This window comes from Stegodyphus dumicola, chromosome X1, assembly GCF_044657685.1.
Source record: "Stegodyphus dumicola isolate Sdum_Otavi_A_Nest chromosome X1, ASM4465768v1".
NCBI classification, from domain to species: domain Eukaryota; kingdom Metazoa; phylum Arthropoda; class Arachnida; order Araneae; family Eresidae; genus Stegodyphus; species Stegodyphus dumicola.
In genome coordinates, this window is record NC_140780.1 from 50,468,379 (window position 1) to 50,485,630 (window position 17,252).

Sequence of the window (17,252 nt, forward strand, 5' to 3'; positions counted from 1 at the left end):
TTAGCCTAGCTTATACCATCCATTATACATTAAACATGCATAAAGTTTGTAGCTTTGAGGCCCGGATTATAGATCAGTCCGGATTTTGGACGTCGAGATTACAGACTATGTACTGTATTCCTTTCAAACATCTAAGAATCTTAAAACAAGGCAAAATTCAAATCAATATTCACAATACATATTCCAAACTAGGTTTTACTACCTATACTTATTCTGAAATTTCCTCGAAATCAATAATATGATTCAGTTCCTCTTTATTTTCTCATTATCAATTCTATCACAACACAATAAAAATAAAAAGCTTCCTAATTTACAATAAGTAAAGAAAGAAATGATGGTTAAACCCAAAACTTTTCAGATATGAAATAAGCTCTTAAAAACTAACCTCTTTCTGCAAGCATAAATCCTTTGTAAATGCTAATGCTTCATCTCCAAACAAATCACCTGGTTGTGTACCAGTTTTCGTTTCTCGAGAAGCTCTAACACAAGTTATGCCTTCAAAATATAAAATTAGATAGTTAACACGGATGAGTAATATCTGCAAAATGAAACCGAGATATTGAAATTTAGACTAACCTGCAAGGAGAAATGTTAAAAGACAGTTTTCTCGTGGCACAAATATACGTAGTCGAGATCCACTTGCAACAAATTCTACCACTGCTTCCATCCTACCAGCTCTTTGAAGAAATGGGAGAAACTGCTTTGATTTTTGAACATCCTGAGAAGGAAAAGAATTTTACTCAAAGAAATTAAAACTACTGTAGATAATAAATAAGTTAAAGACTTTAAGCCTTAAAAGTATAGTTACAGCTGAAATTTAAAAAAAAAAAAAAAAAAAAAAAAAGTCATGCCAAATAATAAATATTTCTTATTACAGTTTAAAAATCATAATCCCTAAGGCAAAATGAAATCTTAACACCAAGAAGGAGTTGTGCTAAATAAATAAAATTCGGGGGGGGGCATGCTTACGCACACGAAAATTGACTTCTATTCAAACTTTGAGCAAGACAAATTAGTGTTGTGTTAATAGCAACCACTATGTACATGCAAAACATGTTTGCTTTATAAACACAATGTAAACTTTGTGTGCTTTATTTATCTTCTGGATTGGTCATTTATGAGCAAGATATATGCTTTTAAGGAGATGAAGGCAGTATCAGCAGCTTACTCAGTTTGAACAAGGCTGTGTAATAGAGCTATCAGAAGATGGATATTCTTTTTGCGATACCTGCACAAAAATCTGACAGGATGTACCCACTGTGCATGTGTGTTGGCTGAAGTACAGGGAAGAACTGTCTGAATGAGACTAGAGTCCAATCAAACTCATGTCACCACTCACATGGAAGGCTGTTTATTTGCTGCATGCCTGTGGTGCATCACACTGTATATGCAGCAGACATCTCGGCTTTTGTTGGCACTAGAGTGACAAAGCAAACTGTAACAAATCAATTAATTGAGCGTCAGCTCTAAGCCAGAAACCCTTTAGTGACCATACCATTGGCTGTCATCTGTGACTTCGGTGGTCTCAAGCTAGAGAACCCACAGGACAGCAGAATGGAGATCCGTTGTGTTCTCAGAAGAGAGCTGTTACTGTTTTAGTGCCAATGACTGCAATATTCTGGTTAAAAGAAAAAGGTGAGCACTTTGAAACCAAGGTGTCTATGGTATACACACACTAAACCTACACCAGGAGTTACAATCTTGAAAATAATTGCCTACAACAGTGGAAAAGATGTGTTATCCCACACATCTTGACAGCAAAATCTGTATGTCAGCCTGGTGACTGTACCAGTTGTGCTGCTTGTTCTTCAGCAATATTCCAAGGAGCCTTTTCCAACAGGGTAACACTTATCCCCATACAGCTGATATCATTCAACATCTTCTATAGAGTTTTGACATGTTGTTTCGGTAAACGAGATCACCTAATATTTCTCCCATTGAGCCCATATCTGATACGATTGAACAACAAATCCAATGTCATCCATAACCAGCATGATCCGTTGCTCATTTCACTGACGAAATGCAACAGGCATGGAACGCTATCTGAACAAATGACATAGAGCATCCGCACAACACAATATACATATTTGTGGATATTTGTGTTGTGCAGGTATGCTTTTAAGAGCACTATGATGTATGCTAGAGCATACATCATAGTGACTACATCCATTACACGTAACACCACCATTTCACGTTTGAAATCACTCTCCTCAATGCATACCTTAAACTGTGACCTTGAAACATTACAGCTTTTTGACATTTCATTCCTCTTAACTGATTTCCTCTTGGCACTGGGATTTCATTTTCCATCACTGCAGCTTTTTCCATGACCATCAAATTTAAAATATTTCATTGTACCTATTAACGAGAGTAAGCACTTTAACTGGATAATGGCAGAACTTACTTCTTCTTGGTCATTTTTTTATGAAAAGGATAGTTATTTCATCTGCAATGACTCTGAAATCTCCCCCACCTCAAAAAAAAAAAAAAAAAAATCTTTAAAATTTAAATGAGTTATATTAATCCCTTGTTAGCAACAGAGGCTAAGTTATCACAATATTGTACAGATAGTGAAACTATGAAGCTACATAATGTAACAAAAATTAGGGGACAATAGGCTATTAATAGAAAATAATTTTATTTGAATAATTATAATATGAATACAAACAGCCAATAATGTGAATGATTTCAGTTGATAATTTAAATATACACAAACTTTATTTTATGGTTAATTAATTTTTAAAGTGAAAATTTAATAAAAAATATAAAACAAGTTTCAAGCTCTTATCAGGGTGCCAAAAAAAAAAAAAAACTATTATATAGCATTTCCATTTCCCATTATTCTACACAATTCTTTTAAGACTCAAATTCTAAATGCCTGTTTCATTTCCCCTTTCAACCAGATGATCCAATTCGAGAACAGGCATCGTTCTGCTAGCAACATGTGCAAGTAATTGCAAAAGCTGTTACAATTTAAGTAATTTTGATAAAGATCAGATCATATAGCCCACAGGCCAGAAACAAGCATCTACAAAACAGCACTGCTCATTGGGTGTTGGTGAGCTCCCTTTGTTAGTACTGTAAAGAAGAGGAGGACAGTAAAACCAATAGCAGATCCTCATGCAGCAGGTGTCCACATTGATCCAGATGCCAGATGTTGGTAAAGGCATACAGAAAGCTACTGATAACTTAACTTACAGCTAATATAAAGCAGGTCCAAGTATAAGAAAGGATATCTAAGAAAACACACATCACTGTATTCTGTTGAATGTGGGACACTAAAGCAGATGCCTCTCTTGTATTCTCCTCATAGCCATGGTCATCAATGTTTATAATTAACAGCGGACCAGTGATATGTTTCAACTATGCAACACTGGAAGAGAATTGCATAGTTGATGAACCATGATTTTTATATCATGTCCATGCCCATGTCATGATAAGCCGTCTTCCAACAGTTTACTGACACATTTACAGGATTTAACAGGCTGGTGGTAGATGTATTATGCCTTGGTGGACATTCTTGCATGCATTTCTGGGAACTAGTGGCTGCTGCAGAGCACAAAGATAACAGCTGCAAACTAAGGAAGTATCACTGCTGATTATGAACTATAAGGAACATCATTTTATGGCTTCCCTATCTGGAATAGGCTCTTTTTCAACAAGAAAATGCTTCTTGCCACAAAGCTCATGTTTGTACTACAGTTGTTGAGGAGAATGCAGATGAATTTCCATTCTGGATTGCTAAATTTCCAGATATTGTTTCTATTCAGCACATCTTGAATGACAAATGCAGCACCAGCTCGGAGATGACAACTACATACTAATAAAATGTGCATAATCTCTGCCCGCATATCTGGCAGTCTTTTTCCAAACACATACAAGGGACTTGGAGAATCCATGCCAAATATGTTGCATCTGTTTTGTGCAGGAAAGATGGAATAACACAGTATTAGTAGAATAATGAATATTTTAGCCGAGTAATACAAGTAAATAGGAAGAACATACATGTGAAATCAATGAAGTATACAAATTTCCATTTATTAAAATTCTTAAAAATATGTGATTTTTTATGTTTCAAGCCTGAAAAACAGACAACAGGCCATCTCTTTTATTTGACATACTGCAAATGAACAGTATTGTTATACCCAGCAGTAAACTAAAATGATAGTACTTTATATAAATCACTGCATCATACAAATTATGCAACCCATACCATTAATGTTCTACAAAATTTTAAGACTTATCTCTCTCTCTCTCTTAGAGACTAATCTTAGAGACTTGCATATTTAAAAAAGGTTCAATATACAGGGTTGCCTCTCAAACAGGAGAATGAAATTCCCTGACTTTTCCAGGTTTTCCAGGTATGTTTCGAGAAAATTCTAGTCTATCCGCGTAATGTACGTTGGCTGTGCTAAGAGGTAAATTAATTATGGTATTACTTGTACTGTGTAGCAAATTCACTTAATTATTCAATAAATCCCTGAGGACATTTATTCTTAATTATTCTTGGTACACTTTGTTTGATAATTTTGTTTACTTTTCCGCTTAAAAACTTAATAAAATTTAAGATATATACATTGGATAACAACTGTACGTTTTATTTAATTATTACTCATGATTATCCCCAGTTCAACACGAGGCTAATCCGGTTCTTATAAATCACAACGCAATGCTAAAAGTTAGGTTAGATTTTAGGTAAATTTAATTTGTGTGAGGTGTATTCTTAAAAGGCACCTTAACAGTTGAAAACACAAAAATAATTATAATAGGAGTTGTTTTCTCCGCTGAAGATTGAGATTAGAATCTGCCCAATCTGGAATAAAATAAGGCATTTTTTGCAGACATTCTGCAGCTAAACGAAAGAAAGAAATCTATTTAATGATATTTTTTTACTAAATTGAGGTATTTTATATTTATTTGGCAGCATACATAAGGAAAAAATATGTGCATTAAATTTCGTGATGTCATCATACTGCTAGAATTAATTTCAGGATTATGCCAGAGAAAATTTCCTGAAATTTGGAAATATTATTTACTAATGATAAATAAATTTAGAGGGAAGAAGCAACATTAAATGATATGAATAACATAAAAATAAAGATAATTACTTAAAAATTTAATTAGAATAATCAACGATATTTTAGCGAATATAGTTATATTTCTTGGTTATCCTAGATGATTGATTACTATTTTTTTTTTATTTTACTGCAAAACGACAAGGTATTTATTAAAAAGAAAAGAAAAGAAAAAGATTTTGCGGTAAAATCCTAGTATACGATACGGCCTTCGCATGATTTTGAAAATTGTCGCCAAGAACAAAATGACCCGTTTACTGCTCATCATCATGTCGCCAAATCCCACTGTACCATACATGGAGATTATTCTCACCAAAGAACGTCTATGTAAAAAAGCGGAGAGAAAATTTGCCAAGGGATTTGACGACGGAACTGCCAGAATTTCCCTCTCCGCGATGTGTACAGGAAATTAAGAAACACGTGTTAAGAAACATTCTTTGACAAAAAAGAAAACTACAAAAAACCATTTTTAAATTATTGCAAAAGATCCAAGAAGAAACGTTTTATCAAAAGAACGTTTTTTCTTGGATTTTTCGAAATAATTTTAAAAACAGACTTTCGGAGATTCCCCCACCCCTCAAATAACTAATCCATGAATTAATTTACTTGCGCCAAAAAATATTTTCTTTTCCTTTAGAGTTTAAAGACATTTTAAACGATATTCATTTTATGAACTCTTGATAACGTGACCTTCGAACTTCGACACCAGTTTCGAGCTTTGGCGACAGATATATCGCGCATGCACAGCTGTTTCCCGCTATGATGGAACCGAGCCACGTCTGTTGCAGAGAGGTTTTCCTTCTTTATAATACATATTTTTTTAATTCTAACCTTCATGGTACCGTATACTAGGATTAAACCCATTTTGTTTTATACAAGAACAGGTATTTTCTTTAGTTCATGCACTGCACATGCGATTCTCGAGGTTACTGGAAACCAGCTGCAAAAATTGGCTCTATGCCAGCCGCCCGAATGACACTCATGTGATGCACAATTCGCCAAAAAGTGATCTCTTCCGACGTCGGCGCAAAACTCGCCTTTTTTGGCGGGATCGTTGTATGAAATTCCGACTTTTCCAGATTTTGACTAAAACATTTAAATTCCCTGACTTTTCCCTGAATTTTTTGGTCAATTTCTGAATTCCCTGACTTTTTCCGGTTTTCCCGGTTTTCCAGGTAGCGTGCAACCTTGAATATAATATTTAAGAAAAGTATGAATTATTTACTACATTCAGAATTAGTAAAAATATGACTACAAAACAAAATAATAAAATTTTTAAAGTTCATTAATAGGTGTTTCAATAAATAAGCAGAAATCTATATCAATTTACTTTTAAGTAATTTTTGTTAACTGTTCCTAAAAAATCCAATATCCTTTAGGAATAACTATATTATTATTTATCTCATCAATTAAAATTTGAAAAATACAGGGTGTCCAAATCAAATGTACCTATACCTGCATGCATCACATCATGAACAGTTGATTGTGGCATAGATAATTCAGAAGCTACCTACCTGATCAACTGACGAGGGCTCAGAACGAAAGTTTGTCGAACATCTTCCACATGTGAAGCAGAATGTGAACGCTGATATCCTCCAGATCTTTTCCGTACACTTCCCGTTTCGAGAAACGTTTTGTGCCACTTTTTTATGCTCTTTGCCTGGGATGGATTTTTTTTATAAACTATTTGAAACATTCTTTGTCACTTTTACTATGGATTTGTGTTCTGCAAACCAGAGAACAATTTGTGCCTTCTCTTGCGGTGACACCATTTTTCCATTTGTCAGCTCAGCAAACTCGCAGGTGCATCAGATGAGAGAAAAAATATTGTCACCAACCTCTACAAATTCAGCTCCAAACCATATGGCCAATATCACCCTCGTAGCACGAAAGCTTTGTTTTTAATCGACTGTTCAAAATAGGTACATTTGATTCTGACTCATACCTTTGAAATTCTTCAAGGCATGAAAATTACTATCACAATCTCAACAAAAATTTAAAGACACCTTCAAAAATGCCCTACTGCTTCCTATTGATCTAAACCAGTGTTCTCAACTGTTCAACCTTGAAAATTTAAAATCAGTTAAATTTAGTGTATTATCATTCAAAACTATTCACCTGAAAAAATTTTATAGAAAAAGTCTATTATTGCTTTCACAGTGTAATATCATTTTGCCTTTAAATTAAATCAAGATAGGTGTGTCTTAAATTAACCCAATGCTGAATCCATTTTCCAAAAATCATTAATTACATATTTCTTACAACAAGCAACTAGCACGAAAAAAATCAGACAGCATGGCAAACTATAAAATAGCAAAAATTACAATTTATTTTTAAAACAACATTTGTGAATTAATATTTAAGAAAACATGACTCCTTTTTGACAAGGAAAATATTTACCCCAGATAGTTCAACAACACGATGCACAGGATTATCTTTTTTACTATGCATTCCTTTCCCTGATTTGATTGCTTTTGCTTCAGCAGAAAGCAGCTCATCATAATGTGCAGACCTCTGATCATCATCAGCACGATACCTGACAACTTTAGCAAACCCTTTACTAACTAGGGCTTCAGCAACATTCCTAATTTGAAAAGAAAATGGATAAACAATGATTATACAATATTTTAAAATACAAACTTCTACAGTCTAAACAAGAGCTGAATAACTAAAAAAAAAGGCATTATTAATTAAGAGAAAAATTAAGTTCTTACACTCCACCAATAGTTACAGTGCAACAGGTTTTTTCAGGAAAATTATTATTAGCTGGCTGAATATAATCAATTGTTACATTCACTTTCTTCCCAATTAACTTCTTTCTGAGAAATTCTCGAGCTTCAAACATATATGGTATTTCATACAGAGGTCGAATTCGAGCCTTTGAAGCATCTGGACTGTTTTCAGGCAACCTGAAAATAGAAAAAGTACTATGCTGCAAGAAAAAAAAAATATGTTGCATTGTTTTAGGCACTATATTATCAATCGTGGTGAGAAAAGAAAACGGATTATCACAAACTGCAATGCCTTAAAAATGAGGCAAGTTGCAAAAAAAACAGTGCATAGCATTTTCTCTTAAAATATTTGTGAATGTTAAAAAGGTTACATTTGTATCATGAAAAGTTATTTGAAATTTCATTATGACTATAGAAATAATTTTTAAACAGTATAGGACAATTTAACTAAAGAACTATAGTTGAGTTGAAGAATCAAAATGCATACATAGTTGAAATGAAGATTAAATTCTAGGCTTAGTAAGTAAGCAGACAGCCCAACTGCTTTATAAGCCAAAACATAACAAATTCTTCTTTTATTGCTGTTTTCTTATTGTTTCATGTAAGGTTAATTGCATTTTTTAAGGTCAACATCCAAATGTATAGCAAGTTGAAAGGAATATCTCTATTAGAAACATGACCTTGTGGAAATTTCCAACACTTTTAATGCCCTTTTTAGATTGAAGTTCAATGATGGTTTTTTGCTTTATCTCAATCAATTACTCAGGTTAGATGCTCCAAGGAGTATTTTGCCAAGGATCTTTTATTTCTAATGCTGTATTGTTTGGCAAAAAATTTGCAAATATCTTTCTCATACTCAGCAATTCTTATTGATAACTTGAAGATATTAAATATGAGTTCCCATTTCCTATCTCTGTCATGGATAAGGATGGCAATACACCTCATTCTGACCATCCTTAACAATTTCCAGAGGGATGGTGCTGAAGTTATTAAAAGTTTGTATCCAAATCTTTGAAAATTTAACTGATGCACGAGATAATGAATTAGGAGGGGAATGTTCCAATGAATTAAATTCTTTTTGGTTCCTGTGCCAAAAGAAACTTTATCCAAATAAACTGTAAAAAAAAATTTTTTTTTTAAATTTCTGCAGCTAATTCAGATAAAGAAAATTATTCACATAAGAACCAAACAGAGATAAATTCACTGAAAAATTCTCTCCCTATCCCATTCCACCATGCATTAATTCAGTTTTGAAAAGATTTGGATACACATCTGCCATATGCCCTGCTCCAATCATCTGGAAATTGTTAAGAATTGACAAATCAGACACCAGCACAACAGACATATATTAGATATGTACGTCAAGTATATTTGCAGGGAAAATAAGCAAATTCTTCATACCATTTCGACATTTAAAAAATTACCAAAAATTACTGAGCATCAGATATTTACAAATGCAACTAACACAACAAAAATAGCAGATAAAATACTCATTGCAACATTCAAACCCAATAACTGAATTTAACTGCTACCTCACTTTTCAGATCAGTATCACTTTACGAATGCATCAATGCTTATGAAGTTTTCAACGGGATGTGCAAGGTACATAATCAACCTTTTCATATTTTATATTTATTCTATGCCATTTTATATTTCCAATTACAACAATTATATGGCTTAAAAAATTTTGAATTAATCAATGTCCTTTTCCACTGTAACTACTGAAACACATTTCAGAGTTTATTACTTTTGTTAATTAGCTGTTTTCCATAAAGTGACATATACATATAGAGAGTGGTGAACCAAAAAAAAAAAAAATGCATCACCTGCAAAAATGTGCAAATTCTGCATTTTTACATAAAGATCATTGTTACATTAAAATAAAACTGTAGAATTAATCCAGTTTTATTAGGATTAATAAATTATTTACACTTAATCAAAAAAGTGTAAAATGCAGTATTTAACAAAACATGAAACAAAATAAATGATGCACAAATCCTGTAATTAATATAACCTCTACATAACAACAGTCATATTACATGTACTTAAATGTGTATACATGCATAAGGATCATTTCAGTATTTAGTAAATCCTCCAAGAGCTGCACTGACAGCCTTGCAAGTGGTCTGGCACAGAAGATAACTTCTGAATGTAATTCTAGCTAGTTTGAAGGATCCAAACCCTAATAATGCTTTCCTGCAGTTTCATTTTAGCAGCAAATTTGGTGCCTATTATATACCAACAATTTTTAATGAGATTCAAATCAGGACCATTCCTAGACCAGTCCAAAACTTTAATACCAGATTCCATCAGATAGGCTTGCATCTTTTATGTTGTAGAGATGGAAGCATCTACATGAAGCAACAAATTCCTGCATAAATAAGTTAGATCACACTTACCAATTCTGTTGCATGACAGGGTGCAGAGTCTTGATCAAAAATGCAATTTCAAGTACTTTTAAAATTATCTTGAATTAACTGGCTTTAAACACTCCTCCCAGATGTGGGTATAAACTGATTCAATCACAGTTCCAATATCAAATTTCAGGCATTCAATCCCTTTGCTGGATATCCATTTCCAGACCATTTGGCTCACTGGTAATTTCACAGTAGCCATTATGCCATCTCGATAATAAGCTTCACTTTTATATTTCTGAACATACAGCTTACAGTCAATGCATGAAACATGTTCTTTTACCCAAGGAAGTCGCTTCTTATATATATATATATTTTTCAATTTTGTGTCAGTAAAGCCTTTTTCTAGGAGCGATACGCACGAGAAGCATATTTGGGAAGCATCTTTGGGCAGTTTATATGTTTAAATTAATAGCACAGTCTTTTTTAAGTTAAAGTTTTCAATCAGCCGCACTTGCATGGCAATTACAAAGAGACGTCCGTTTTAGATACAGATCGTCAGATTTTGTGATCACCCACTTTCTGGCCTGATCTGGCTCTTCTCTCAACATCACCAATTTCATGCTCCAGTTTAATTACTTTCGAGATAGTTAATTGATTGCAGCATATTTTTTAGCAATCACAAGTGTCAAATATCCTACTTGAGATAAAGCCACTGCTATACCTTTTTTCCCCCCCTGCATCATTTGAACATATGGAACCATACTTTCATCACTTAAAGAAAGAGATGAATGACCATTTTTCCCTTTAACCACGCTATTTATATAAATCTGATGGCACAATATTCAAAAGTTTCAGAATACTACACAAGTATGCTGTATGATGCAATATGAATGTGAAACAATGTCATATCTTGCTTTGCACCACGATAATTTGATCTGAAGAAAATAATGCATTAACAATGCAAAAAGTTTTTCTTGGTAATGAAATTTTCCATCCATACATATAATCGGTATAATCTTTTCTACGCTTATTACGAATTTACAAAATAGTTCCATTTTGATTTGGTAACTATCATACTCCTGTTTTTAACTTTTTTGTTGGTCAATTTTCTGCATTTCATTGATTTATTTCCAAGGCAACATTTCGTATATTATTGCTTTCAGATACTTGCTAACCTATGACAGTCAAAAATGAAATCAGCAGAATTTTCTCAGTGACAAAAATATTTTTAATGACAAAAATACATAAAAAGAAAATATATTTTTCCACAATGAATCAACTTTAAACAGTAATTAATTAATGTCTGACAGTTCAATTACTAATCTGTAAATGCATGTAGTCCATTGGTCGAGAATTCTAGATAAGCATTTCATTAAAGATAACCAGCATGTACACACATATTTCAAACATTTTCTTATTCCATTATTATGCAGCTACTGCAATTGTTTCAATTTTTCCTTCCTTTTAGAACACTTTTCAAGATAATAATAAATATTGACAATGTGTTTATCCACACTTATTGGCAAAGAAATTGGCCCTTTTTCAACTGTTAAATTTAAGATTAAACATGTGCACCATATAATTTGTAATCTTTTTGTGTGTGTGCGTGTGATGCCTGCAACACCAGTCTCCAAGACTACCATTAATAGTGCATCATCAGCACCCAGAGCCAAGCAATTATCCCGAGAAATTGTATTTTCTTTTAAAGATAATAATTTAATAATTAGGTCTGCTATATAAAAGCCTGTCAAACCTCCTCCTGGTCAGGAAATAAACTAAACTCAATTTATGGAGACTCTGGAATAAATAAAGAAATAACAATTAGATATACAGATTTGCATCGGTATTATTGCTTCCATCCATAGAGAGGCAGAATGGAGCTATTTTAATGCAATCAATAACTGAAGATTTTTCATTCTCATTTCTTAAAAACTGCAGCCATTTTTATCCTTGCATTCTTAGCAATTTCACTATCGGGAAACATTTTTCAAAGCAAAGCTGCAGCAAGTTGTGCTTCAGTAAAAAGGCACAGAACAGGCATTCTGCATGAATAACTTTTTAGTCCTTTGTTTCCACAGAAGAATTTAATGTTTTTAATACAACTGGCATTGTCCTTGCATTTTTGTGTATGCTCATGTTTAAGAACATCAGCTCTTCCACCATTCAACATCGCATATGTATTTCCTAGATGAAATAACAAAAGTCATCTGTGTTCAAATTTTGAAAGGTACATGAATATTTTACTTTTTTGCCAAAAGACTGCAATTTCTTAAGATACTTCTTGACAACTTCTTTTCAACAATATTATGCTTGAAAGCATGTGAAACTCACAGCGCTCAGCAGTGGAACTAACAGAAAAACAACCTTAATTTTGCTTTGTGGTCATTGGCTAATATATGCCAGATGGCCCGCAGCAGCATTTGATGCTCAATGGAGAACTGGAACATGATGTTTTCAGATACATGTGCTCTCACACAAAGCAAAAGTGTGCCATAATGTCTCACTGCTGAAACAACTTTAGTTTTCTTTTATATAAGAAGAGAAAAACCATGTACTTTCAGATGTCAAAAATCACTTTTATGGGTGCAACTAACGAAGTATTACGCAAAGTTAGACAAAGTTGCGAGAGATTTTAAGAACAAGAGAAAGTTTGGGGAAAATATGCTGTGAACTAGGTTGGCAGGAGTAGAGTAGGAAATCGAGAGTCTCCTGCCTAAATCAGAAGAGTTGGAAACTCTGCATTCCACAACTTAGTTTACACTACAGTTTGAATCAAATTTGCATTTGTATGATTTGTGTTTTTTAATCATGCAGAAGTTGGAATACATTCATGAACAATTAGGTAAATTTTATCAAATATTATAGGTATTATTTTAAATTTAAGTTTTAGCTTTAATGCAGTTTATGGAGTACTTCAGAAAAATGGCTATCTTATCACATTGCTCATGTACCAACACTGACAAGCTGTTATGAATTATGCAACACCTTGTTTTATATTTCTTGAGATATTTTTCATTGTTCTAATCTCTTAAGCTTTATTATATTGAGTTGAAAAGTTTTTCTGCTGTGTGTTACGTACTATTAAATATGACTACAGCTTTTAGGATGCTTAGCTTATTTATCTCATTCATTGTTTATTTTGGCATTTATATGTGTATATAATGGTAACTGTAAAATCTGCTTGATAACTCTTAGCAGCAACTCACAAATACCTAAATATAATCGATTCTACATCTAATGAACTGCATGCATTCTGGATACAGAAAATAAGTTGTTCCCAAATGGAACACATCAGAAATGTAGATTTACACTTTTATTTATAAGGAACCCTTGACTTCAGTTATAGTAAATAGGGGGGAAAAAATCAGAAATGAAACTCATTAGAACGTTTTAAGAGTTATATTATAGGATATTATGTAGTCATGAAGTGCACTGAAGGTGGAAAGTAGATTATTCAATGTTTCTTAAAACAAGCAGTTCTACTAATTCAAAATTTTCAATGCAGACTTCTAGTCAGCAGGCCTAGAGGCACACTTTTCATGATGACATCATGGGAGAATTGAATGGCCTTGCTTCTCAAAGGTCATAGTAAATGTCATTTCCTGGAATTGAAGTTCATAAGTCTTGTCCATTTAAATAACAAAAAGTAAAAGGTGGGAAATGGAGGTGATCTCAAGAAGGATGCTTCTTTTAGTGGAACTAACTAGTTATTTTGTATGTGAGGCATGATGCAAAACTGGTCAGTACCTACATCATAAATTCGTTTCCAAGTTCTTAAATATTAAGCAATCAAAACATTGTTTCCTTTGAAGAATAAGATTAACATTTTCAACAATATTATGCATGATCTTTTGCAAGCAGCCGTGTGCCAGAAATAAAGTTTAAGTGAATGTTGTGCAAAATTAGTGAATAATATAATAAGTGATATTGTGCAAAAATACAAAAACAATCTAATAGCTTTGAATACAAACAAGCCAGACATAAAGAACTTCTGTTATCTGACCAAGATAATCAATTGCTTTACTCCCCAGAGGTTTTTAGAAGTATCTTGCAATGAGCTAGTATTACACACTAAAGCTGGCAGTTAGCCAAGCAACCGGACAAGAATCAAAAGAGGGTGTCTGGACAGATGAAAGAAGATACATACAACAGATGCAATTTACTGTAATCACAATTAATGCTATCATTTGGATATTCTTCCAGAACTGACAAGTCCTGCCCACTTGTATATGAAAACATGAAAAATACATTGCTTGCTGTGATTGACAACTCGGTTATAATGATCAAAATATTAATATTTAATAATATAATTATTATACTAAAATATTATATAAAAATATTCTACAGTATGTTTTTTTAAATTGAAGTAAAGCTGCCAAATAAGGTCAAAATAGATTACACAAATTGGCAAGTGACAGAGAAGTTCCTCTTTCACTGCTCATCACTTTGGCTATGATATAAACAGAAGGTTTAAGGAACCATTAGTTAATTTAGGGTCACTTGATGCAGACTGAATTGCTGTTTACCACTAAGTGATTTTAAGTTACTGCTGTTTACTTCGCTTGAATGAGCAATTCAGAAATAACATGTTCACTGCTTTAAAATTGGAGATTTTCAGTCACCAGTGATCCTTTATTTCTTGGACTAAATTTATGATCTCCAATGAGAATTTAAAACTTTTTCTTTTATCTGTTTTCAGTTTCCCCCCCTTCCTTTATTGAACATGTTATTGATTAGAACTCCTATGGAACTTTAAAGTTTTCTATTTTACTTGACCTGCTTATTCTTATCTCAAAATGAAGAGGAATTTTTTTTCGTATAATGTTTTAGTAAATTTACAGCATTTTATGTAACATTTCGTTACAGAGATAAATATATTTTGCCTTCACTATCTGATATGACAAACTATAAACTAAACCAATTGCTGTTTATCTAACAAACTTTACCGTTACATAAATAATAACCAGGGCAGACACAAGAAAATTTTAGTTTAATATTACAGAACAAGCATATGCATAAATGAGTTCTACTGTTTATTATTTCACATGTAATTAAAATGACCGACAATTTTCGGTATCCAGTGCTTGGTTCCCCATTGCTTGAACTGCACTATACTTTCAACTGCATAAGAATTTATTTCATACAAATAAAATACAGGAAACATACCTTGGTGGACGTATACTAGCAAGGAATATTTTTTTAGTGGACCCATCAGCTAGTTTTACTACCATGGCATCTGCATTTATTACTTCCACAACCTTCCCTTGAAACTCTTTTTCTTTTGCGTCTATTACAGGCCCACTTGGAACATAATCCTTCCATATCCTCAACCGCTTTTCTTTTGCTGACCTAAAAAATGAAACATTATTTTAGTGAACTAATTTACACATCAACACATGTGCAATTTTATAAAATTTCCAGAGAAATGTCACAGAAAAGCTGGCTTTTCAAGAATTACAAAGTAATCAAAATCAGGAAGTTTAACTTTCCAGAACTATACCTGTCTACTTACGTCAACAAAAATCATTCTTCCACGAATTTTTTTGCAAAAGGACAAAATTAATTATTATGGTTTAAAATATTACTAAATATTATAAATACAAAAGATAACAAAGCTAAAAAAAAAACTTTCTTGCGTGCATTTATTACAAACCTATGAAATGCTAGTATTTTTTCTTCATAATCTGCTGGCATTTTCTGTGCAATAGTTGTTTTTGTGCGCATTGATAAGCCTTGCCTTTTCATGAACCTGTAGCACCAGCCCTCAGACCCTGAAAAGTTCTGATTCCCATGTTTTTCTGCAAATTCTTTGGCCTCATTGATTATCATTTTAGTTGAAACACTTATCCCAGACTTCCTCTTATCTATCACCCACATTTTTACGGCATTTTCAAGTTAAGGCCAACATTGAGCTGGGCATCGAAGGTTATGTTTTTGCTTTTTAGTAGTCTTCCGTTGATCTTCCTGCAGTCGCCAAGTACGTATCATTTTTCGGTAGGTGGTGGACCGAAATGCCGGGCTACTGCTCTGTTTCCATGCACTTTGGCGTAGTTTAACACTCCTAGTTTATACTGAATTGTATAGCTTAATCTCTTGTTTCCTGTAGTCATATCTTCCAGGGTATTTTTTTTTTTTTAACAAATAGTTTTCAGCACCGATACTGACACGTTTATACAGAGTAGCACCGATACTGACACGTGTGTCGGCTGAGTCAAAGAAAGTCTATGTAAAGAAGGAAGGGCTCCATAGACGTAATGTGACCGTCGAACCTGTTTCAACTTCGACATCAGTTTCGAGCTTTGGCTCTTTTTGGCAAAATCATAATGCGCAAAATAATTATGGCAGATGTAGAAAAGTTATGTGCATCTAGACCTTTATCTGGGCTAAAAATAGCATTCAGTATTGAAAGTTAACGTGTGTCCTTCACATATAAGACTCAGGTAACTTTTTTGAGACCAAATTTAGGGAAAAAAGTGCATCTTATATGCCGTCAAATACGGTAATTAGCTGTGCTATACATTAAAACCTGTCGAATCTCCTAAAGTGGAGACAGAAATTAAACTACACTCAGTTTCTGAAGACTGTGGATTAAAAAAAAAGAGAGAAACAATTAACTGGATACAGTTTTGCATGGGTATTATTGCTCCCATCCGCAAAGAGACAGAATGGTACTGTTTTAATGTCGTTTAATGCAATCAATAACTGAAGATCTATTTTTCATACCAATTTCTTGAACCCATTTCTACAAATGCATCTGTTTTATCTGTTCTTCGCACTTGAGAATTTTTGTTAGCAATTTTACAGCCAGGAAATATTTTTCTAAAAAAGCTGCAGCATGATCCTATGCATTCAGTGGCAGGGTGTGCTCCAGTAAAAAGGCAGAGAAGAGGCATTCTGCATTAATTACTTTTTGAGCCTTTGTTTGCACAGAAAAATTACTTTTTTTCAATACAACTTGTGCTGTCCTTTGTGTAACCACGTTTTGGAACATCGGCCCTTCCACTGTGAGAAATCGAAAAATTGCATCAACAAATGGTACACATTGCAATATTACATTTCCTCATCGAAATAATAGAAAGTCATCTGTG

General features: G+C 33.2%; 1 protein-coding gene across 1 annotated transcript in view; it reads right to left on the minus strand.

The window, feature by feature from the left end:
- The window catches only part of Tudor-SN (Staphylococcal nuclease domain-containing protein 1), a 112,290-nt gene that overhangs the window by 37,769 nt on the left and 57,269 nt on the right, over positions 1-17,252 (minus strand). The window contains exons 8-12 of the mRNA XM_085807704.1: positions 15,331-15,513; positions 7,790-7,984; positions 7,476-7,659; positions 577-718; positions 386-495 (exon numbers count right to left, since the gene is read on the minus strand). Coding sequence (XP_085663830.1) covers positions 386-495; positions 577-718; positions 7,476-7,659; positions 7,790-7,984; positions 15,331-15,513 — 814 coding nt within the window. The remainder of the gene's footprint in view (positions 1-385; positions 496-576; positions 719-7,475; positions 7,660-7,789; positions 7,985-15,330; positions 15,514-17,252) is intronic.